This window comes from Mytilus edulis, chromosome 10 (assembly GCF_963676685.1).
Source record: "Mytilus edulis chromosome 10, xbMytEdul2.2, whole genome shotgun sequence".
NCBI lineage: Eukaryota > Metazoa > Mollusca > Bivalvia > Mytilida > Mytilidae > Mytilus > Mytilus edulis.
Window position 1 is genome coordinate 77,484,801 of NC_092353.1, and position 26,678 is coordinate 77,511,478.

The window sequence follows — 26,678 nt, forward strand, 5'->3', positions numbered from 1 at the left end:
ATTTAATGTTTATGTTTGTATTATTCACATGTGCTTTAATATTAAATATAAATGTTTCTACATATATATTCTCTGTAACTATGTAAATTGTAGTTAATGAGACATCAAATTCATTAATTCATAAAATACTCATCCAAATTAAGGTTCATATTCCAACTTCCTTGTAAACCTTGTAAACTACTGACCAAAATAAAACCTAAGCCACAGTAATTCTAAAGGTATGAATTGTGTATGCCCAATTAATGAGCATTATGTTTTCTGGTCTGTGCGTCCGTTCGTTCGTCCCTTCGTCCGTCCGTCCGTCCATTCGTCCGTCTGTCCCGCTTCAGGTTAAAGTTTTTGATGAAGTTGAAGTTCAATCAACTTGAAACTTAGTACACATGTTCCCTATGATATGATCTTTCTAATTTTAAAGCCAAATTAGAGTTTTTACCCCATTTTTACGGTCCACTGAACATTGAAAATGATAGTGCGGATGGGGGCGTCCGTGTACTGGCGACACATTCTTGTTAATTAACTTTTGATACAGTCTTCCAAAAAAGATGACCAGCAAGCCAAAAAAAGGGACGTAGCGGCAAAACGCAAGTAGTGTCTTATATTATAAACTGTTAAAGATACGGAAAATCTGACAGGAGTCTATCTATTATTCAGTCAGACAAGAACTGTCAGACAACCCCTTAATTGACCATGAATGACGCTTTTAACTAAAAAAGAATTTGGCCAATCATTTTGCAAATTATTTTCAGTAAAAGTTATAAGTAATACAAGATCTACTAAATAAATGTAAGTATTGTTATATGGATGGAGAGTTGTTTCATTGGCACTCACATCACATCTTTTGAATGGAATGAAACAAAACATAGCATGAATGTTCCTAATGAGATGCTGATCAAGTGTTGTTACTTTGTCGCCGATCCATCATCCAAGATGGTCGCCAACGGCGGGGGGGACTCAGTTTAACATAGGACCCCATGGGAAATACATTCAAATTGAACCACTGGATCAAACATAGCATAAAAGTTTTTTTATGAGATGCTGACCAAGTGTTGTTACTTTGTAGCCGATCCATCATCCAAGATGGCTGCCAGCGGGGGGTTTAGTTTAACATAGGACCCTAAGGGAAACGCATACAAAAGTCTTCTTTTAGAGAACCACTGAATGGAATGGAACCCAACATAGCATGAATGTTCCTTATGAGGTGCTGACCAAGTTTTGTAACTTTGTAGCCAAATTTTATCTTTTTTTATATGATTTCAAAAACACAAGTAGAGTCAGGTGAGTGATACAGGCTCTTGAGAGCCTCTAGTTTCAATGTATCTGTCAAAACAAAAAAAGAATTGCATGACCTTAAGGGTTTAGACAAAGCCAAAAAGGTTGGTTAGGGGAAATAATAAAACAAATAATTTGCATGGCGTGTCAAGACAACTGGAGTTCTTTTTAGCAGGTTAATCAGAATTATCCGCAGCAATCCTGACAAAGTATGTCATATCAGACCCCCCTCCCCCCCAAAAAAAAATCTCTCAGTCCAGACATTGAAAAAAAACATTAGAAAGTGTTATCAGAAATATCTATATAAAGTGAACTATCACAATTAACGAGTACTTATGACAATGCACAGTATCAGTGTTTTTTTATACCTGAAAAGGCGTTTTTAACTGTCAGATACAGATGAGAAAACTGTAAATCGAGCGCACCTTTCCGACCTCTGTTGATTTATCTTGGCAAGATTGAAGATATTGATTACGTATTACATTATTTTTTGGACATTCTGACTGTGCTTTGAAATAACAACTATGCTCTATGTCTCACAAAGAATATACATTTAACTATCGCGGCATTTTTCATTTGATTTTCCACAGCAACCAAAGGGAAGTAACTGAATCTTTCTTCTTTATTTGACAAAACGATTTTCAAAATAAAATTTATTATTTTTAGCGTATAGTTCTACTTCAGAATATTGAATTCATTTAATGCAACTTAATTTTTAAACTGGTTATGATTTTGATGCCGGACATATTAATTTCTGTAGATCTACCGGTATCCGAAATCGCAGTTTCGTTTTGCAAAATTTCAGATTTCGAAATCATAGCAGAAGCTATTTTTACTTCTGACAATGTTTTGATACTTTTAGCTAATTCTGCTTAAAATGGAATTCCTCAAGGATTTGGCAAAGTCTCTGAGAAGTGCTAGAACTGTTGAACTTCCTGATGGTAACGAAACATTTTGTCTTGATAGATGAATTTGTCTTTTTCATTCATAAGTTATTTTACAACAAATGACAAAAATATTATGTGAGGAAGTAATTAAATGTCATGAATGTAGAATAGACATGCTTAGTTTGTTATATCTATTGTTAGTTTTAAGAAAGAAATACACAATGTATTACCCTTAAAAGAATAATAAGAGCAGATTTAAATTAGCATTGTTTCCACAGCCATGGCCATGCATGGCATAGGCACAGAGTGACAGACTATTTCTCGAATTATGTTTTTTCACCGTAAAACATTGTCAAATATGCACACCTTAGATATAAGTCCTCTATCTCTGTACTAATAAAGGTTCAAGCATTTTCAGGGTCGTGAATCTGCAGGGTAGTCTACACTGGCGGATCTAGAAATTTTCATAAGTGGGGGCCCACTGATTGCCTAAGAGGGGGCCCGCTCCAGTCACGCTTCAGTGATTCCCTATATAAGCAACCAATTTTTTTCCCAAAAAGGTGGGGCCTGGGCCCCCTGCCCCCTTCTAAATCCGCCTCTGGTCTACATATACATGTAAGTGAATCATTTCCTGAACAACAGATTTGTGGGTGACCAGGTGGATGTAAACAATTTTTAAGGCAACCATACAGCCTTCAACAATGAGAAAAACCCTTTCCATATGGTCTGCGTTGAAAGGCCCAAGCAGAAAAATACAAACAATTCAATTGAGAAAACTAATTATATGGTCTAATTATACATGTTATTTATAACCAACAATTTACTAAAAAAACAAATATGACAGACATGAAGAAATGACAATCACTTAACTACTGGCTCCAGCCTCAGACTTTGGACAGTCACTTAAAGACTATGACATTGAGATGTATTATATTTTACTGCTTTTTTTATGTACCAAATTTCTTGGTCGTACATAATATTAGTTTTTTTCATGTTTCTTTCTTTTTCCAGACAAATCCTCTGCATATTACATGCTGATGTCTATGATCTTTGGGAACCAGTACAGGTTTGAATTTAATATATTTTCACTGTTTAAGTATGCCAACTAATTACCTCCTAAAAAAAATTGTTTATACATGTCATGCATGTGGGCAGCAATTTTAAGAAGATTGCAAAAAAATGTATTTACATTGATATTTCAAGTATTTAGTTTCATGGTCAAAGTCTGCATACAAGTCTAATAGAAAATTTGCATTCCCCTGAATACTTAAAATCATGGTTTGCGAAATCCATGAAAATCTGTATCTGATACATAATATTAATAAAATTGAGAAAGGAAATGGGAAATGTGTCAAAGCTACAACAACCCGACCATAGAGTAGACAACAGCCGAAGGCCACCAATGGGTCTTTAATGTAGCGAGAAACTCCCGCACCCATAGGTATCCTTCAGCTGGCCCTTTAAAAAATATGTATACTAGTATGTAGTGATAATGAACGTCTAAACTCAGAATTATACACAAGTCTTGTCAAGAAACTGAAATTAAAAATCATACAAGACTAACAAAGGCCAGAGGCTCCTGACTTGGGACAGACGCAAAATTGCGGCAGGGTTAAACATGTTGATGAGATCTCAACCCTCCCCCTATACCTCTAGCTAATGTAGAAAAGTAAACACATAACAATATAAACATAATGTCTTTATGAATAAGAATAAATGTACATGAATAGTGATTTTCAATATATCTTTGAATAAAAAGTATTAATAATCCATTGCACCTGATTAAATGGACCAACTGTAATGAGAGCCACCCTTTGTAAAATACTTTATAAAACCTTACAGTTTACATAGGAAGCTGCAGGAAAGAATAAATCAGACTGGGGGCAATCATGATGGTAATGTGACATAATGCTGGCCAAAAATGTGTTAGGGTTATAGATATAACTCACATTTTGAAACTTTTAATATGATTTAAACAGAATTTTAAATTATTAAAAAAAAATCACATTTTAGTCTCAAATGACAAAATCGCAATAATAAATGCACACAATAATTTCTGAATTAACAGTATGTTAATGCTCAAAGATTGATCATTTATTTCTTTTTTAGGTCTGTTTCAGATTTACTGTCAGGACCAAAATTTGATGTGAATTATGCCCATGGTAGACCAAACAGAAATCTCTTACATATTGCTGCTAAGTAAGTAATCAGAAAAATAAATTGGTTCGAAAATATCAAGAGAATGACACAAAGGGAGGTAACTCAAATTGCAAATTTTAAAAATATTTTATTTTCAAGAATGAAATCTGTCGGATATGCATCAATGAGATATCAGAGAACCAAAATACATCTTGAGTCCAATGAAAATGTCAAACTTTTGAACCCCCCCCCAATTTTTTTTTTATAAATAAATGATCATAATAAAAAAAAAGGAAATGTACATGGTATGGTTGCTATTTAGACAACTATCCAAAAGACAATGTGTGGCCATGACTAACATTAAAGAAAATCTATACCTTAAAAATGTGAAACAATTCAAATGAGTTTTAAAAGAATAAACTGTTCTATGCTTATTAAAAGATTAAATGAAAAACAAAATAGCAGGCAGCAACTAAAGATATATTCGCTGAAACACTGATGATTAGGATTACTCAACTCTTGGTGTAGCAGCACAATTTAACAAGATAAATTTCAGTTTGAAATAGCTTGTTTAATCAGATCAGAAAGGATAAAACAACCCTAAAATAACTAAAATAAAGGTAAAGGTAACTATATATAGATATTAAAGATTATTTGCAGTAACTGAAAGCTTGATCAAACCCAATTACAACTAATTGATAAATCAGGTTTTTCAGACTAACATAAAGACTTGATTAACAATATGATAAAAGCGTGCCAATTTGGTTACTCTGCTGGTTGTCAAATAAAAATGTTGTAATATAGTTAGCATGGTTAGACAAAACAATTGTTTAGGCCTTTCAAAAAAATAATTGGCGTGATAGAGTGAAATTTAGTTTTTGATATCTGGGGAAGTTTCATCAGCATTGTTCATTTTGAATTTTATATCTTTTATAAGATTGCTGTTATTTGGTTACCCATGTTTATATAATAAGTAATTAATTATATTGAAACTTTACACTTTTATTTGCAAACCATATGTTTTATACAAATGAATTAGTTCGTTTTATCTTTTAGTTGTGGCAGTTATGAGTGTCTTAATATTTTATTGAAGAAAGGAGCCAATGTTAACTTTCAGGATATGTCAGGCTGTACTCCTTTACACCTAGCTGCTAGAAATGGGTTAGTATTGTATACACAAATAAGATGCTTTTATATCCTCACCTTTTTCTTAGACAGCAAAAAAAAGAGAATATTACAACGAAGGGAAGTAACTCTTAATTTACTGTAAATTCAGAAATTATTGCTATGTTTTTATTATTACAAAAAATAGGACATGGTTATAATCGCAATATTTTGAAAATTCATAAATAAATTACAGACCTGCCAACTTTTATCTCCATTGGGGATTTAGCGCGCGACCAGATTTTTAGGGGTTACAATTTTAGCGACTTTTCTGTGCATTGTTTTTTACTCCTAAAATAGTCTAAGTTGTCTTCTTTTTTCTTTTGGTATACTAGTGATGAGCTCATAGGCCTTGATTTCTTTTATTTGCATGATTTATGTACTATTAAATTATAAAATTGACAAAATAACTGAAGAATAGAGAAAAATGGCATTAAGAATAAAGGATTCAAAGTAGAGACCCCCCCTTTTCCCCCTCCAATGACCTTCTTATCTATGAACCTTGACTCAAAAGACCTAAAACTACATGTCCTAAAGTTTGAAGGATGAAGACAGATTTTGATTTAGTCTTACTTATGGTCTTATCAGTATCAATGAGAAAATGGATAAAATTTGAGTTGTCTTTCTTTGTATTCAGAGGTGCTCTTACCGGTGGCGGCTTATACCGTAACACAGTAGAAGTGAATACAATATGGCGTTGATTTTAAATCAACAGACACACAACGTCTGGTTTCAAAAATTAACAAGATTTCAAGATAAACGATGTTTTCTTCAGAGGTCTTGTACAGTTCTCATCTTTCTATTAATTATGATTTTGTTTTGGAACTATGGCAAATGTTGCAAATTGTGCTTATACGATAAATTGATTAAAATTGAAAGGCTGTTTGACCAAATTTGTGTATACAAATTAATTTTGAGATGGGTCTCATTGGGGTTTAAGAGTGACACGGGATTGCCGATTTTTTGTAAGCGTGACACGTGAAAGTTAAATTATTGTCTCGTAAAAACGGGAAATGAGGTCTAGCGGGACCCAGGAAATGAGAATTGCTTACGTACATAGTGTAAGCGGGATACGTGAATCTGAAAAAACAGTAAGCGGGATCCGGGATCGGAACCCCCCAATGAGACCCCCTTTGAGGACTGTTACGACCCATTAGGTAATCTGATTACATACAACCACTAATTATGACACCTGTTGTGACTGTTGATTAGCGTAGGGTCGTTAACTTGTCATAATATGTCCCCAGTTAAGTATAGATTCTCTAAAATTGATCAGAAAAATTTCAAAATTGGTAACAATAATTTTTTTCAGGTATATTTGGTGAAAATCCGGATTTTGACTAGTTTTATGATCCTGATATCGGGATTCCAATTGAGGGATAAAAATACCGCAAAAATCTGGATAGTTGAATTGGCAGGTCTGAAATTCAAGGGGATTTTTCTCAATATCGCAAAAATTTAAAATGCATTTTCATTTTAAAATTAATGCACACAATAATTTCTGAATTTACAGTAATTGTATCCAAAACTACAAAAATATGTAAAACTATGGATACTCATATCTATTCAATTTCAAATCAGGAGGATTCAGTATTATTTGTTGGATACTAAATTTCATTGTACAACTACTATAACAACTGAACCACAAATTATAATGTTCAATTAATGACACATGTTCTATAAGGTTGTAAGCAAACAAGGAAAATTACAAAATTGAATATCCATAAAAATGGAAGTTTAACTAAGTCCATATGATAATGGCACCCAAGAAAACGAAATATCAGTAGACACTATGGCATTAATGGTCTTGTGGTATATCTGGATGTCCTGTGTTCTATCCATGACCAGGTTGCTAATACCAGAGATTTAAAAATTGATGTTTTCTGCTTCTCCTCTAAGGATTCAGCATTTAGCTTAGGTTCACCATTTAGAAGTAAGAGTAAAACCTAGTTTGCTCAGAATCAGTAAATATTGGTGTCCTGTAAGGGTTACATGTATCTGTCTTCCTGTCAGTCTTATACAGAGCATGAATCATATTCATATAAATTACATGTCCTGTCCTGATAATAGTTGCAATTAAACATTAAACTCTATTTAAAATATCATCTATTTACCATATAGCGGGGGATTTTCACGTGGTGTAAATTTTCACTTATTTTCACAGATAGAACAAAAATAAATTCTGCCAATTTAAAAAGCACATGCAAAGGTATTGGTAAAAGTTTAGAATCCGCCAAAATAATAAACATCAAAATATTAACCGCCAAATTATTTCGTATACCTTCAATATTGAGTTATTCAATGAAATCGTGAAATTTTTCGCCCCCAAAAATCGTCCCTATACCGTATATCATCCTTATTATGCATGATATATTTGACACTATATCCTCAGCAGTGAAGTAGCAAACAATCAATCGATCAATCATTATACTAATAGACACAAATTTTATTGATTTTTCAGTCAAAGAAAGTGTATCAATAAATTGCTGGAATTTAAAGCAGATGTGAACATCAGAAATAATGAAGGTTTGACCACAGTAAGTTGGTAACCCAAGTGTTTTTATTCACTCAGGATAAGTCAGTTGTTTTTGAAATATTGACTATTCATAGTTTTAAAAAACAGGAAAATTGCAATTCTTACATTTGGTCCACCTTTATATATAAATATCTTTAAAAGATAACAAGAACCATGCACATTCAGAAAAAGGGAAATTGACAGATATTTGTATGGTCCTATCTTTAACTTGAGCAGATGATGTACATGCGTAAAGAAAACAAAATCATGTGATTATTCAAAGGTCAGCTATCAAATAAGGTCAGTTTTCTTTTCTCCAGAGGTTGGCAATTATATACAGTTTTGACTATACAAAATAAAATGAAGGATTGCACAAAAAGAATCAACAAAAACAACAAAACGGTGAACACTAACACTTCTACAGGGTAGGCATTCCTGCTCCATGTATGGTATCTGTTATGTTGGTTGTAAAGAAGAAAAAAAGTGTTAATATAATTTGTTTACATGATCATGATGATACACATTTGTTTTTTTTTATCCTGTAGATTCATTGGTTGGCAGTGAATGGAAGGACAGAATTGTTACACGATTTGTTTATGTATACACAAGATGTGGATGTTGAGGTGAGTATGTTCTACAAATATGCTTACAGTTCTAAATAGATTGTTCTTTAATTTTGTCTGGTGTTATTTACTATCTGTACAATTCTGCTATTTAAGAATTATAGATTTATATTTGGTCATCTCAACCAGATTGATTTTCACGAAAAGTGAGAAATGCAATCGAGTTGAGATGACCAATTATAATCTGTTTATTGGTATTTTACAAATGACGATGTTGTTAATTAATTACATTTACAACGGGCATGTGTACCCTTAGTTTCTAGCGATAAATATTCATATCACTCTTCTATGCTGAGAAAGGAAATTATCAGTCCGTAAGATCAAAGTAAAATTTCGTAATATAGCGATAATGATGGTTATTTGTGAATTGTGGAGAATTGTTGAAGACAGCACATTTTGTATGAAATGCTCTTGAAATCAAGCTTTTACAACCCTATTAAATCGAAGTATTCAACTGTTATAGCTTCATTTTTAAGCTGAAAACATGAAATTTTGAGTTAAATCAAAATTTTTGTTTGTTTTCTTTTGAATTATTGTGGAGTTGTCACAGGATTCATATTCCTTCAAGAATGTTCCATGGTATTGGGAAATAAAAACTAATGTTATGTGGTTATTTCTCTTTACAGGATGCTCAAGGACAAACAGCTTTACATGTGGCCTGTCAGAACGGTCACAAATCTGTAAGTAACTGTACACATTGTGTATCATGATAATTCTATATTTCATTAGAAGTGTTTTGAATGGTTCACATATTTTGTCTAGCAGCTTATAAATAAAGGCAACAGTAGTATACTGCTGTTCAAAACTCGTAAATCTATGGACAAAAAACAAAATCGGGGTAAGAAACCAAAATTGAGGGAATCTTATTAATATAAGAGGAGAACACCGACACAACATTAAAATGTAACACACACAGAAACGAACTAAGCATTAGACAAAATCCGATGAGAATAACAAATTATATTTGTTAAACAATACCTCTGCAGTCTTGAGGTAGCCAGCTGCATATCAAATGCAATAGTTTGTGGGTTTGAACCATGTCCGGTTCAAACTGAAGATTTTAAAACTGGTATTTACTGCTCCTCTGCTAAGTGCTGGCTTTTAACATGTTCAAGGTGTAAGAGCTGGTCTGCTCAGAATTAGAATAATGTGTTCTGGAATGGTGACATGTCTTCCTACAGACTGCTTTATTATGATCTTGCAGGATAAAAATTTGGCTTAGCATGTCGGTCTAGTACAAAGCAGGTTTTATATTTATAATGACATGCTGTTCCCTAAAAATGAATTTAATTTACCACTGCTTGGACATAAAAAAATCCATCTATCCATCCATTTAGGACTATATTGCATTTACTGTGTCCGTCTGTCAGCGTTGGTTTATTATGAATTCATTTGTTGTATCTTCCCACAAATGTTACTGTTATACTTGTCAGCAGCTTTAGCATTATATATAGGTTATAATGTGTGTTCTCATTTACTACTGAAAGGAATGACTAGTGAAGAGTTGTTATCTCTTTCTGGATCTTCTTCCTATTTTCCATACACTAAATTCTTAAACATTTTGAAAGAACTAAAAACGTTTTTAGTCACATGTTTCACCTGTGGTAATAATTAGAATGACTTCAAACTTGATCTGCATCTTGATCGTGACAGGTTGTAATGTGTAGAATCTTTTCAAATCTGTCACATACTTACTTCCTGTTTGCAAATAGTTTAAACATTTCAGTATGTCATTGTGGAATGAAGTTTTTTACATGTGATCACATATTTCTCAGGAACTACTGAACAGAATGACTTTGTATTTTGTCATCAGCTTTGCATAAATGGGTGTAACATGTGGGCGCTCTATGGATCTGTCAAAAACTTACTTCCTGTTTTTGGACATTTTAAATGTCAGATAAGCTTATCACGACAATCCATGCATTCTTGTTGTTGTTTTCTGTGGGCCGTTGGATAAATTTTTTACCAAACATAAATATGTTTTTTTATTGCCCCGCAACGAAGTTGTCGGTGCCATATAGTCATATAGTTTTACCCTTGTCTGTCATTCTGAAATTGCCATATAGTTTTACCCTTGTCTGTCATTCTGAAATTGCCATATAGTTTTACCCTTGTCTGTCATTCTGAAATTCCATCATTCCGTCATTCCGCAACAAATCATTATACAGAGTTTTTTTCTAAATGCCTTCAGATATTGGGCTGATTTTTTGGTATGTGAGTTAACCATGATGAGTTACAGATCAAGTTTAAGTTTCATAACGCTTCACTAATTTTTGCCGAAATTATGGGCTTTGGACTTAGAGAAATTGCTGAAAATCACAGTTATACGGACTTTTTTTCTAAACGCCTTCAGATATTGGACTGATTTTTGGTATGTGGGTTAACCATGATGAGTTACAGATCAAGTTTAAGTTTCTTTCTGCTCCACTAATTTTTGCCGAAATTATGGGCTTTGGACTTAGAGAAATTGCTGAAAATCACAGTTGGGACAATACCCCTAATGCGCCTTGAAATGAGGAACACAAAAGTCACGTGTAAACAAAAAATCTCTTTGTAGTGATATTTGACACATTTCTATGATAAACAAATGACTGAGCTGAACCATTAGTGTTAATTTAGAAAATAAGGGAACACAGAATAAATGTGTAAAAACCATGGAGCTATGAAAAGTGTTCAAAGTATTAAAATTTCAAAGAACTTATTGTGTTAAAATTGGGATTTTTTACCATGAGGAGCGACATCGCAAAAGGATACTCGGGGTTTGCTAAATTACGGAAAAATGAATCACACTTCGTACCCCGAAAATTTAATCACATATGTAAAAATGTCTCAGCTTCGAAACAAGCCATCATACATATACAAGTTTACGATATGGGCTGAGCAACAAAAGAAAACGTTACCATTACGGCCTATGGAGAAACAATTGCGCATATTGCCCTAGTTATACGGACTTTTTTTCTAAAAGCCTTCAGATATTGGACTGATTTTTGGTATGTGGGTTAACCATGATGAGTTACAGATCAAGTTTAAGTTTCATAACGCTCCACTAATTTTTGCCGAAATTATGGGCTTTGGACTTAGAGAAATTGTTGAAAATCACAGTTATACGGACTTTTTTTCTAAAAGCTTTCAGATATTGGGCTGATTTTTGGTATGAGAGACTATCAACAAGTTTATGTCCACATGTGTTTATATTGAAATTGCAGATTTTTCCACTTTTTGGGACGGGGCCATTCATGTCGCTTTGACACATCTAGTTTTAACTTCTTTGTCATTGATGATTAAGTTTCTTTCCACTCCACTAATTTTCGCTGAAATTACAGGCTTTGGACTTTGCTAAATTATAAAAAATCACAGTTACACGGATTTTTTCTCTATTCATACTATTCCCCTCCACGACAATCCATGCATTCTTGTTGTTGTTTTCTGTGGGCCGTTGGATAAATTTTTAACCAAACATAAATATGTTTTTTTATTGCCCCGCAACGAAGTTGTCGGTGCCATAGAGTCATATAGTTTTACCCTTGTCTGTCATACTGAAATTGCCATATAGTTTTACCCTTGTCTGTCATTCTGAAATTCCATCATTCTGTCATTCCGCAACAAATCATTATACAGAGTTTTTTTCTAAATGCCTTCAGATATTGGGCTGATTTTAGGTATATGAGTTAACCATGATGAGTTACAGATCAAGTTTAAGTTTCATAACGCTCCACTAATTTTTGCCGAAATTACAGGCTTTGGACTTTGAGAAATTGTTAAAAATCACAGTTATACAGACCTTTTTTCTAAACGCCTTCAGATATTGGACTGATTTTTGGTATGTGGGTTAACCATGATGAGTTACAGATCAAGTTTAAGTTTCTTTCTGCTCCACTAATTTTTGCCGAAATTATGGGCTTTGGACTTAGAGAAATTGCTGAAAATCACAGTTATACGGACTTTTTTTCTAAACGCCTTCAGATATTGGACTGATTTTTGGTATGTGGGTTAACCATGATGAGTTACAGATCAAGTTTAAGTTTCTTTCTGCTCCACTAATATTTGCCAAATTATGGGCTTTGGACTTAGAGAAATTGCTGAAAATCACAGTTATACGGACTTTTTTTCTAAACGCCTTCAGATATTGGGCTGATTTTTGGTATGAGAGACTATCAACAAGTTTATGTCCACATGTGTTTATATTGAAATTGCAGATTTTTCCACTTTTTGGGACGGGGCCATTCATGTCGCTTTGACACATCTAGTTTTAACTTCTTTGTCATTGATGATTAAGTTTCTTTCCACTCCACTAATTTTCGCTGAAATTACAGGCTTTGGACTTTGCTAAATTATAAAAAATCACAGTTACACGGATTTTTTCTCTATTCATACTATTCCCCTCCTGATTATGAGCTGAATTTTGATATGTGAGACTACCATCATGTTTGTGTCCACATGTGTTTATATTGAAATTGCAGATTTTTCTACTTTTTGGGACGGGCCATTCATGTTGCTTTGACACATCTAGTTTAACTTTTTTTTCATTGATGATTAGATCCCAAAAAGTAAATTTGATATTTATGAAACTAGTTCAATCAATATTTTATTTATATTTTTTTCAGTTTATGAAGAATAGTATAAAAATATGGTGTACACTGAATAACAAGTGTATCAGGTTATAAAATTTAAGTGTGCACCACATTTTTATGCCCCACCTATGATAGTAAAGGGGCATTATGTTTTCTGGTCTGTCTGTCTGTCCTTCCGTCTGTCCGTTCAGGTAAAGGTTTTTGGTCAAGGTAGTTTTTGATGAAGTTGAAGTCCAATCAACTTGAAACTTAGTACACATGTGCCCTATGATATGATATTTCTAATTTTAATGCCAAATTACAGTTTTGACCCCATTTTACGGTCCACTAAACATAGAAAATGATAGTGCGAGTGGGGCATCTGTGTACTATGGACACATTCTTGTTGATGTTATTTTGAATAGACAAAAATGATATTAAACTCATTCCTTATAATTTAATTCTAAATTCCGTTTTAAACCAGTGTAAATCATGAAAAACTGTTGATGACGTCAGGGTCACATGACAAAATAATGTCTATGAGATAATAAACAAAACCCTGTCAGGCCTCTAACTGAGGGCAATAGCGTTTTAATACTACAATTAAATAAGAAAAAAACTTTCGGTTATTATACAGGAAGTATGTTTGTTACTTTGTTTAATTGTAATGCCTATAATATTTGTTGACAGACAGTTGTATGTTTACTGGACCATGGAGCAGAAATCAACAGACCAAATCATTATGGATGGATGCCTTTACATTTTGCCTGCAGGTAAAACTGTTTGTATTGCCCATGCAGACTCTTTTGCGTTTGCACCAACTGGCAATTCATTTTCCCGAAAAGAAAATTTTTCATAACAATGTAAATTTTGGATCATACTTACATTTTTGTCATGTTTGAGAACAAATAAAAATTGATTAACTCCCTTTGTCATCTATTTGAGAATAAAATAAAATAAAAAATGTATTGTAAATTTATTATAATTCATTTAACACATTTTTATGCCCCACCTACGATAGTATAGGGGCATTATGTTTTCTGGTCTGTGCCTCTGTCCGTCCATTCGTCGGTCCGTGTGTCTGTTCGCTTCAGGTTAAAGTTTTTGGTCAAGGTAGTTTTTGAAGAAGTTTAACTCCAATCAACTTGAAACTTAGTACACATGTTCCCCATGATATGATCTTTCTAATTTAATGCCAAATTATAGTTTTGACCCCAATTTTATGGTCCACTGAACATAGAAAATGATAGTACGAAGTTCAGGTTAAAGTTTTTGGTCAAGGTAGTTTTTGATGAAGTTAAAGTTACATCAACTTGAAACTTAGTACACATGTTCCCTATGATATGATCTTTCTAATTTTAATTCCAAATTAAAGTTTTGACCCCAATTTCATGGTCCACTGAACATAGAAAATGATAGTGCGAGTGGGGCATCCGTGTACTATGGACACCTTCTTGTTTTTAAGAATTTTGTGGGTATAGGGAAACAGGAATTTAAAAGTTTAACAAAGTACATATTTTGAAACGGTTTGTATGCAGACTTTGGTTGAACCTAAAAGTACAATATCAAGGATAATACAGTTTTCTCTTTAAGTAGGGAAATTGGAACCCATGAATATCATGAATATGAATGAATCCACAGTAATTTCTACAATTCTTTATTTTTACAGTCATGGTCAGCATGATACAGCTACAATATTATTACAAAGAGGAGCAGCATTTCTACCAGATAAAAGTAATAAAACACCACTGGATTTTTGCATTGAGGTATGTATTGTGAGGGATGAACATATGTCTACCAGACAAAAATAAGAAAACACTTCCTCATCCATGCATTATGTTTTCTGGTCTGTGCCTCTGTTTGTCCGTTCATTCGTCTGTCCTGCTTCAGGTTAAAGTTTTTGGTCAAGGTAGTTTTTGATGAAGTTGAAGACTAATTAACTTGAAACTTAATATACATGTTCCTTATGATACGACCTTTCTAATTTGAATGCCAAATTAGAGTTTTTACCCCATTTTCACAGTCTACTGAACATAGAATGATAATGCCGATGGGGCATCAGTGTACAAGGGAAACATTCTTGTTTTCCAATTGATAAACACACATGGTCGAGTCTCACCCAGATACTATAAACTTTAGGTAATTTGTATTTGGTATATGGAGTAGTTGTAAGGTGAACATTTCTGACTGACAAGTTTTATCTGACCTTGGCCTCAATTTCACAGGAGCAATTATTGCAAGAATTTTATAAAACTCGTACTATAGGTTTATATCAGCAATATCTTGCACAAGTTTCATAATGGTTGACTATCAACTTTTTTTAAAAGAGTTATACCCCTTAGATATATAAATTGCAACACGGGGAACATTGGAATTCTTTTATTTTTTTTTATGTGAGTTATTGGAACCAAAACTAGCAGACAGAGTTCGATTTTAGCCCGTGTCACTTACTGATATAGAGTTATGCCTCTTTTAAACTTTTTAAAATCAAAGCTTGAGCAGGTTCATTTGTGTCCCCAAGCACATTCTTGTTTTATTTGATATTGTAACACTGACACCTTATGAAAACAACTCATCATGGTATGTAAATCACCATGAGCTTATTTTCTTTTGTATTAGGACAATAACACCTTGTGAACAAAACTCCTCTAATACCATGAACACCATTTAACAGAAAGCTCTCATATTTGGTTGGAGGGTTTGTGGCCATGTGTTGTTGGCCATATTGTACAGTAAAACCTGTATAAACCGGCCGGCTACGGGACCATGAAAAAGGGCCGGTTTGGACAGTGAGCCGGTTTATTCAGGTTTCTGTTTTGACCGGAAGTTAATGACTTGTGACGTCCGACATTGTGCATGAAAAAATTCTCTCTGATTGTAAATAACATCTGATAAATTAAAATACTTTCACTTCGTTTTTCATTGTTTGCATTTGCATCATAATGCTCGCGTTGTTTGGATTGTAAGACGAGAATTTCGATTTACTCCCATGATCAATAATTTGAAATATTGGAATGGCCGATTAAAAAGCCAGAATATTTTCAAACGTAATGTCATCACTTTCGAAACGTTGTCGTACAGTGTACAATATCCATTGATTGTTGTCATCCGGGTGTTTTTCATTATCAAGGTCATTTGTTTAGGGGTTCACAACAAGGAACCAAGGATTTCGAAATTACAATGTGAACTTTTTACTTCGCGATTTTAATTTGTTTATCCAAGTTAAAACGTAAGTTCAATCCGAGATATATATTCGGTGTGTCTTTTCGTTTAATTGACACGTTTATAATGTTTTAATAAATATACAGCTCACTACTGTACGGTTGTAGGTTCACAGTTTGACACCTGACTAATTGATTATCACTAACAGTTATATTGTATCAACAAATATGTTTTGATTGCATATCGATCATTGAAATTAATTAGACAAACCGGTTTTGACAGGTAATAATTAATGTAATTAAGAGTATTGGGACTTCATAATAAGACCGGAATTCCGAATACACAGGGTCCGGTTTACAAAGGGTATTTTAACAAAGACTTTGAATGGAAAAATATGGGACTTTTATTTTTGGCCGGAATGGACAGGAAACCGGTTTATTCAGGGTCCGGTTTAATCAGGTTTGACTGTACTGCCATGGGGATTGTCTATTTTTATGGATGTGTTGGACTTTGACTTTTTGTGGATTACTGTAACAATGACAGCTTGTAAAGGCAACTCCTCTATCATTTGTCAGAAAACTCTCATACTTTTATTTTGAGTACTGTAACAATGACAGCTTATAAAGCCAACTCTTCTATCATTTGTCAGAAAACTCTCATACTTTTATTTTGAGTACTGTAACAATGACAGCTTATAAAGGCAACTCTTCTATCATTTGTCAGAAAACTCTCATACCTTTATTTTGAGTACTGTAACAATGACAGCTTATAAAGGCAACTCTTCTATCATTTGTCAGAAAACTCTCATACTTTTATTTTGAGTACTGTAACAATGACAGCTTATAAAGGCAACTCTTCTATCATTTGTCAGAAAACTCTCATACTTTTATTTTGAGTACTGTAACAATGACAGCTTATAAAGCCAACTCTTCTATCATTTGTCAGAAAACTCTCATACTTTTATTTTGAGTACTGTAACAATGACAGCTTATAAAGCCAACTCTTCTATCATTTGTCAGAAAACTCTCATACTTTTATTTTGAGTACTGTAACAATGACAGCTTATAAAGGCAACTCTTCTATCATTTGTCAGAAAACTCTCATACTTTTATTTTGAGTACTGTAACAATGACAGCTTATAAAGCCAACTCTTCTATCATTTGTCAGAAAACTCTCATACTTTTATTTTGAGTACTGTAACAATGACAGCTTATAAAGCCAACTCTTCTATCATTTGTCAGAAAACTCTCATACTTTTATTTTGAGTACTGTAACAATGACAGCTTATAAAGGCAACTCTTCTATCATTTGTCAGAAAACTCTCATACTTTTATTTTGAGTACTGTAACAATGACACCTTATAAAGGCAACTCTTCTATCATTTGTCAGAAAACTGTCATACTTTTATTTTGAGTACTGTAACAATGACAGCTTATAAAGGCAACTCTTCTATCATTTGTCAGAAAACTCTCATACTTTTATTTTGAGTACTGTGACAATAACACCTTATAAAGGCAACTCTATTATCATTTGTCAGAACACTCTCATACTTGGTACTATTATTTGCCATCATATATATAGTTGACCATATTACACGGTCATTTTGATTTAAATATTTTACGAGAGTCATGGGACTTTGACAATTATTTAACTTGTGAACACACTTCCTCTGAGACTATATGATAGAAAGCTCTTGTACTCAGTAGGATTATTTACTATCATGTGTACTGGTAGTTGAAATATTGTACCTTCATTTTGAACTGACTACTTCTACAGGAGTTAGGGACTGAATATTTTTTGGAGTAATAGTATAGTCACATTGTGAACACAACTCCTGAGAGACCATTTGACAGTAAGCTCTCAAACTTGGAAGGATTGGTACATTCTGTTCTGTGTAGTTTATCATTACATGATACTGTCACTTTGATGTGATACTCATAATTTACTTTCTCATTGATACAGCATGGGAGACATTCATGGAGAGCAATCTCATTATAATTCCGGTTATCCCTTTTATTGCTAGAGAGACACTAAGATAATGACAAGAAATAAACAAATTTATTAATGAATATAAGTGTAATATACAATTTTCTAGGTCTTATGAAAACTACATTAGATAATTTTTGCATGTACAATGTATATATAGTTGTTGTTTTATTTAAAAGGAGCCCATGTCATTTAAGGAGGCTCAAGGGTACAAAAATTTCAGATTTTTTAATTCTTTTTTCATTACAAATTTTATTTATTACTTTATTAGTTGCTACTTTATCATATGGTACAAAAATCATTCAAAAAGCCGCAGATGAATTTTGAAATGAAGATATCATTGAAAAAGCTCCAAATTATCTCCCTTTGGTGCAAAAATGCCACTTTTTGGCATTAAAATTGAAATATCTTTTTAAACTCATTAGTGACCTACAGTTTTTATTATTTTTTTTCAAATAAGCTGTACTCAAACTAAATTATTGAAAAATTTGAGCGATTTCTGTAATTTAATTCTTTTTTTTATTTCGATATTACCTTTATTCCTCCTATTAGTTCAACAGAAAAAAGTACCTTTACCAAAATGTAGGCTTCTTTCGAAGAAAAATATAGCGAAATCCTATACTTAAAGAAAATGATTTATTCCTATGAGCCCCCTTAACCAATAAAAAATCAAATTTGTGGGAAATTATAAGAAAATGCTATAAACACTTTCTGAAATGTTAACATTTTTATTTCTCAAACAAATTGTTTCTGTGATTTAAAAAATTGTGTTGGATTTAGTAATTTTTTTATTCAATTTCTTGATAAGCAGGTTTATTAATTACACATGTAAGAGTAAAGTTCCTGTCTAATTTGGTCAGCTAAGCAGAACTGTTGTCTTGCTAAGCTGGTCTCACCTATCATCTGATAAGCTATGCCAAGAAATGTCCTGATAAATATTCCATCACCATTTTTTTGGCATTTTGTTTGTTCTAGTTGATGTAAAGCATATGTACAAGATGTAAGATCATGTAAATGAAAGTAACACAGGAAACGAAGGAAATGTGCAAATTGTTTTGGTGGAATTTCACAAGAAAATTGAACAGGAAATATTGCTACTTCCATTTGTAGTTCTGGTGGAATAAATGGTGACTCGATAGTAAATGTAATGCCCTGAAGAACCAGCATTTTAAGTACTGTGTAAAGTTTCCAATGCTTTGTTAGTTTCATCACATATTCCTGATTCTGATTCCAATACATTTTTGCTTCACGAAACGGGTTATATACTACTGAACTATCTATTTTTTCATCTGTGCACTTCCACAAAGAATAATCTGTTAGAAGTAAAGCTGTTTTATAGTTTTTCTTAACATAAAAATATGATGCTAATTTCATCCATCCAGATACTGCATCTGATTGTACACCTATCAACAGATGACTGAGGTCATGTTTGTACTTATAGTATTGGACTTTGTTGTTTAATTTGTAAGGTTTTTGTTGTGTCTCTTGAAAATTCTTTAATGCATTTGCCAAAAAAAAGGTAAATAAACCTACAGATAAATTAGTTCTGGAATAATGTAGCATATGACAAAGTAGAACTTTATGTTCATTTCTTTGATCAGGTCTTTTAAGTACTTCTATGAATTCCATGATATGTTCATTTATTGATGAATGATTAGTTAATCTGGGATAATCAGACAAAGTCTCTGATAATGCTAACCAATGAAATCCTTGCTGTTGCTGGTATAAAGTATCCAGGATGCTGATCAATTTATGTTTGCTCAAAGAATTGAATCGTAAATAGAATAAATTATTGTCTGGAACAAAATAATGTAATAAAGTTGAATATTGTATACAATAAATAAGTCTATGTAAACATGCCTTGAAACATGAGATGATGTTGTCAGGCCTCCAGGTGTAGGTATGTGATTCCTCCATAATCCAAAACATCAGTGTTTTTAAGAAATATGAGCACAGTAAACCTTTCAAATCTTCCTGCTTTTCTACTATTTCTTTGAGTACAATCTTCAACAAAGCATAGCATAATAGTTGGGTATGGTTGAACGAAAATATGAGAAATTTTTCTGCAATTGAAAATGATATTCGCCACTCTTCCTCCTCATTTACTGACCCTTTATACCCAACTGGAACAAATAAAACACCACAGGATGTTATTTTGGAAATGATATCTGGTGAAGGCCATGTCCTACGCGATCTAGTTATCCAAGGTTGTGCCGGAGATATCCATTGATTACATTGAAGAACTAATGCAATGTCCAAAACATCATTATGATCAGATAAACATGGCCCATGTATTTTGAAATTTGGTCCAAGAAATAGCATCTTAAATAATTTATTGGAAAGAAAATATTTACCAAAACTATCAATATGCACTATTTTTTGTATTAATTTAATGTATATATTTGGATCATTGAAGATAAGACGTAGCTTTGTGAAACATGGAGATACATCCTCTGTATCCATAACAAGAGGATTAGACATATTGATTGGAGTAACAATATCTCTAGCCGATTCATAAACTTTTATAAAAGGAAAAATATACATTAAATCCAAGTCACTGCCTTTTGTTTTAAGTCCTTCACCTTTGCTTCCACTAGAGATTCGTTTACATTTTGAGTCAATTCCTATGTCACCAATTGTGTAAGTTAGCCGCCTTAGTCTCACAACCTGTTCAGATCCAATCTTCTGACACAAGAATTTGTAAAGATGTAATGATTCACCTTTATCTGTTGCCATTTTCACTCTTTATCGAATGTACATATGTATGTTTCTATAAGAAAATAAATATACATTAGAGGAGAGAAGTAATACAGTTTTGTAATAATAAAATATGTTCCTGTCTTACAATTAAAATAATAAAGCATGCAAACCAATAGTTAAATGTCTTGCTTGCAAACTTTGTTTGGTTATTTGTTCAGATATTGTAATTAAGATTGACACCTAAATTCAATGGGCAGGTGGAGTATAACAGTCTGTTTACTATACACAAAGGTTTGATTGGTCAATGAATTGTCCAATCAACTTTTATTTATATAGTAAACAAACTGTTACTCCACCTCTCCATTGAATTTATTTGTCAATCTTAATTACAATGCTTGAGCAAACAACCTAACAAAGGTTGCAAGCAAGGCATTTAAACTCTTGGTTTGCATACTTTATTATTTTAACTGTAAATGACAGTAAAAATTAAATACAACAGCCTTTTAGTTTATACATGTTACATTTCCACCAGATGGTTGTAAATTTTGAGGCTGTTGCATAATTTGTTATTAGATATTCAATACCCAACTTGCCTTTTGCAAGAGGTTTGATATTTGAACTTTCTAAGCTGAAAATGAATACCAACATGGGTATTTCTTATGATTTTATTATCATGTACATAAAATAGAATATATATATATATGTACATTAATTCTTATTGTTGTCAAATACATACCTGCCAACTGTCACTATTTGCGGGGGTTTTCCCCCATGGAGGCTCCCAAATTGAAATTTTGAAAGAGAAATTCTGTCCACAATTTAAACAAAACAATTAATTTTACAATGACATTAGGCTTATAAAAGTATGAAGAAGCCAAAAAACAACATTAAAATGTATTTGCAGGTCCCCTTGAAGGTTTTTTAAAGACCATGACAGCCATCTTGCATGCAAAACCCCCATGGACATTTTGAAAAGTTGGCAGGTATGCTTGAAATATTACACTGACAAAAAATGATCACTATTGTTTCTTTACTGTTTAAAAAAGTAATGAAATGTTTTCTTTTCGAGCTAAATAAAAGGAAAACAATAAAGTAAATAATTGAACAATATGAATTTTGAAAGATATAACACCGTTTTAAGAACAATTATATAAATATGCAAAAGTATCAATGTATACTGTTAAAGGGTTCTAACTTCCAGTATACATTGGATATTATTTCATTTTCTCCGTGTACATATATTTTCTATGTCATAAGCATACCTGCCAACTGTCACTACTTGTGGGTGGATTTACCCCATGGAGACTCCCAATTGGAAAATTTGAAAGAGCAATTTTAGACACATTTCAAAAAAAAAATCCATTTTACCATGGCAATAGGATTATGAATACATGAAGAGGCAAATAAACAATATTTAAATAGATTTGATGGTCCCTTTAAAGGTAATGTAGGACTATGAGAGCCACCTTGTCCATATAACTGTGGGCATTTACAAATGTTGGCAGCTATAGTATTGTATGTGCATAAGATTTATTAGCACAATTTTTTAACCTTTCTTAATAAAAAACTGATTATCCATTAACTCTGAAATATGAAAGTCTTCATTACATTCATTACATTCATAGTTTTCATCTGGTGGAAAGTTTATATTGTATTTACACAGCGAGACAAAAAAAAGAAACAACACTGAATAAATCTTATGTGTCTGAAGCCCTTATACTGGATTATATTTCATGAGGAATGCTCAATGCTGATTATTTGAAAGCCAAGGCTGTGTAAGTTCCAACACAGTTGATCTGCTTTATGACCAAAAAGAACATACAATACAAGCCAAATCCATTTAAGGTCAACTTTACCTCATGAAGTTGAAACCTTATATAGTTTCAGCTTAATAATTTCTAATCTTATCAATGGAAAATAAAAAAAAAGGTCATGTTAAGAGTCATGTAAGCAGGAAATAATCAACAATTGTTGTATTTTGAATTTTGGAAAATATGGTATCCATTTCAATTTCATGTTAATATATTTTTCAAGAACATCTTCCTGTTGTGTCTATTGTATCCATATAATTTCATAAGCGTTTATTTCCTTGTTACAGAAATTTTGTCAATTGTTTCATATTTCATACAGATTTGACAAATTTACTGAAACAATGAAATTACTTTTATGTGTTCCCGTAAACATGCTTTTTTTTAAGGTCAAAACAATCTCAGACTCAAGTATCTTTCATTAAGTTTAAAATTCACACAACCTAATTGAATCGATTAAAGTAGACACTTAAGTGCATACAAAGTGTATAAAATCTGTCTTCATATGAATCAGAAATTTGAGGTCAAAATGGGCCCTTACTTTAACCTACTCTTTTATATATATACATGTATATATACAAACCCTTTCTATTTGATCTATTTCAGGGAGGATACTGTGAAACCTGTGACAATTTACTGACACATTTTCCAAAATTATTTGAACAATTGATTCAGATGGTCAGGAAAGAAGATCTCAAAGAATCTATGGTAATTGACCTATTGTGTTTGTTTTGTTCACACATTGTTGTCAATGTTATGAAATTTGATGCAACTGTCATACAAGTGAGAGGTTTAGCTAGCTTTAAAAACCAGGTTTAATCCACTATTTTCTACACTGGAAAATATCTGTACCAAGTCAGGAATATATATGACAGTTGTTATCCATTTGTTTGATGTGTTTGAGATATTGATTTTGCCATTTGATTAAAGACTTTCCAATTTGAATTTTCCTCTGAGTTCAATATTGTTGTGATTTGATTTTTTGCTATGCACACATCACAGCTAGGCCATGCAAATCAACACACAGTAAAAATATCACATTCGGCAATAATACACAATCTGTATCATAATTACAGATCAGACACCCAGAAATTAAGATAAAAACTTTCTTTTTTATATTTTAAGTATTTGAAGGTGCTGAAATTTCTGTGTAAAAAGAATAATGAAATGGCAGATAGAATACTGGTAGCTTTAGCTGAGGAACTGTCAAACATTGGACATAATCTTCTGAGGTTAGTTGACTTAATTTTACATTGTATAAAAACACAAAGGTAATGCAAAGGTGCAATAAAAAAAAATTAATGTAAGAAAAACAGACAACACCATGGTCAATATAAAAAATAAAAATATACAAATAACATTTAACAAAAATGCAAACTGAATGCTTAATTACAAAAACTGAGAATGAATTCAGGTGATCAACTATCATAAAATTCAACTGTTTGCTTTGATATTTCTATTACTGTTATGCATATTACAATTTTGAACCTATCAGCAACATTTTGGAGCAGGATCTGCTTACCTTTCTGGAGCACCTGAGACCAATCCATTTTTTTTGGGGGGGTGGGGGTTCATATTGCTCACTCTTTAGTTTCTAGGTTGTATACTATTGTCAATTGTATGGTTACAGTAATAGGCATTGCATGTATTATAATAAAATTTCCTTGTAAGCTATGATTTTCAAGCATTTTTTTTTTAGTTTGACCCCTTAGAAAATATGAAAGGGTAATTATTGATGTAGATTCAGGATAATTTATAACCAAAATTTTGATCAGATGAATCAGTGTCATTAAATATAATTTGTTTGAAAAGTGTTCCTACTTCCTTGAAAATACATAAACTGGACTCAATTTGACATTGCTATGCTGTTTTTTTGTGGATTAATATACCTATCAGTCTGTCTTCTTACTTTTCATTAACTTATCTAAACATTTGTGAGCACCACCAATTACAGTTAACAATTGATAGGTTTCGCTGAAAGGAAATGAGATCTTATAAATTTCAATGAAATTTAATGTCATACAATGATGTACATTTAATAACAGATATAATTTTTGTCTGAAAAGTAAAGTGAAATATTTTTAAAATAATTTAAGGGAAGGAAAACTCTAAAACTGTGACATCCTGAAGGATAGAAAGAAATGTGTTCTAAAATATTTCCTGCTTTTTTTTATATAGTTTTCTGACATCAGACTCGGACTTCTCTTGAACTGAATTTTAATGTGCGTATTGTTATGCGTTTACTTTTCTTCATTGGTTAGAGGTATAGGGGGAGGGTTGAGATCTCTCAAACATGTTTAACCCCGCCGCATTTTTGCGCCTGTCCCAAGTCAGGAGCCTCTGGCCTTTGTTAGTCTTGTATTATTTTAATTTTAGTTTCTTGTGTACAATTTGGAAATTAGTATGGCGTTCATTATCACTGTACTAGTATATATTTGTTTAGGGGCCAGCTGAAGGACGCCTCCGGGTGCGGGAATTTCTCGCTACATTGAAGACCTGTTGGTGACCTTCTGCTGTTGTTTTTTTATTTGGTCGGGTTGTTGTCTCTTTGACACATTCCCCATTTCCATTCTCAATTTTATTATATGTATGTAAATAACAAAACCATAAATGAGCTCATCATAGATACCAGGATTAAAGTTTTATTCACCCAACATGTTTTATCTACAAAAGACTCATCATTGACACTCTTATAAAAAAAAATAAAAAATAAAGTATGAGGTTGAAGATTGAGAATCCCCCCATAAAAGATGGACATGTTTATTAAGAGTCAATCTGCCAGAAAACCATGCAAAACTGTCCGAATGTCACTTTTGCCAAATTAGTTCATATGCAATGTTGCCACACATTTTTGGAATTTTAGGTCCTCATGCAATGCTCTTCTTCTTTTAAAGGCATAAATTTATATGTAAATAAGAGTGTATTTGTAGTTAATAAGCTTAAGCAGACATAACCAATTTAACACAACGAAGCAAGAATACACAATGTTAACAATGTCATACAATGTCGAACTTAAATAAATTATTAAAAAAAATGTAGAAAAATGTTTTTGCTAAGATAAATACCTGAACTGTCTTTCACCAAAGATGTCTTAATTTGCATGTGTTACTTATGCTTATATTTATACTTTAAGTATTAAAAGGTAATTATTCTTGGAAAATTGAACCATTTGCAATTAACTTTGTTTATGAAAGGAATTTGTTCAGAAATAGCTTACAGTTCTATTATAAGTATTCAAAAAGTAATAAAGCTTGGAAATTTCATCATTAGTCATCAGTTACTTTGTTTTGGAAAGACATGTAAATTCCAAATTTGTTCTTAAATAGCTTACGGTTATACTATAAGCATTCAAAAGGTAATAATTCTAGGACTCTTTATAAGCATTAGTCAGTTTATACTTTGTTTTGGAAAGACATGTAAATTATAAGTTTATTCTAAAATATTTCCTGTTTTACATTAAAAAAAAGATGCACAATAATAGATAAACTGATTAATGATAAAAATAAATAAATAAAAAAAACCAGCAAAATGTAAGACTAAGTGTTGTCTGAAAAATTAACAGAATTTATCATGTATTGTGCATTTATTGCAATTAAACTTCAATTCCTTAAAGGTAGTTATTTTTAGGGAATGTTAGTCTCTAGGACAGCAACATCCTGATAAAGAAAGATTGTACCAATCACAAAAATGACCATTACCATGATTACACACTTGGCCATGTTTAAAATGTATTTCAATCTTTACTTCAATTCTTTTAGTTAAAAAAAAAAACTGGTTCTTAAATATTTTCTACTTTCATATATAAAAAAAATAAAAATGTACATATATGACTTACTGCTAGAAAATGTAGATAAATGTAAGGCTTTAGTAAACAG

At 32.3% G+C, this 26,678-nt stretch overlaps 1 protein-coding gene across 2 annotated transcripts in view; it reads left to right on the top strand.

The window, feature by feature from the left end:
- Window positions 1–2,038: 2,038 nt before the first annotated feature.
- LOC139491932 (E3 ubiquitin-protein ligase HACE1-like) overlaps window positions 2,039–26,678 on the top strand; it is a 57,261-nt gene continuing 32,621 nt past the window's right edge. For both annotated transcript variants that reach the window (XM_071279878.1, XM_071279879.1), the window contains exons 1-11: window positions 2,039–2,210; window positions 3,168–3,222; window positions 4,266–4,355; window positions 5,352–5,456; window positions 7,921–7,996; window positions 8,520–8,597; window positions 9,224–9,277; window positions 13,838–13,920; window positions 14,817–14,913; window positions 23,410–23,511; window positions 23,929–24,035. In XM_071279878.1, the coding sequence (XP_071135979.1) occupies window positions 2,147–2,210; window positions 3,168–3,222; window positions 4,266–4,355; window positions 5,352–5,456; window positions 7,921–7,996; window positions 8,520–8,597; window positions 9,224–9,277; window positions 13,838–13,920; window positions 14,817–14,913; window positions 23,410–23,511; window positions 23,929–24,035 (911 nt within the window). In that variant the 5' untranslated portion in view covers window positions 2,039–2,146. The remainder of the gene's footprint in view (window positions 2,211–3,167; window positions 3,223–4,265; window positions 4,356–5,351; window positions 5,457–7,920; window positions 7,997–8,519; window positions 8,598–9,223; window positions 9,278–13,837; window positions 13,921–14,816; window positions 14,914–23,409; window positions 23,512–23,928; window positions 24,036–26,678) is intronic.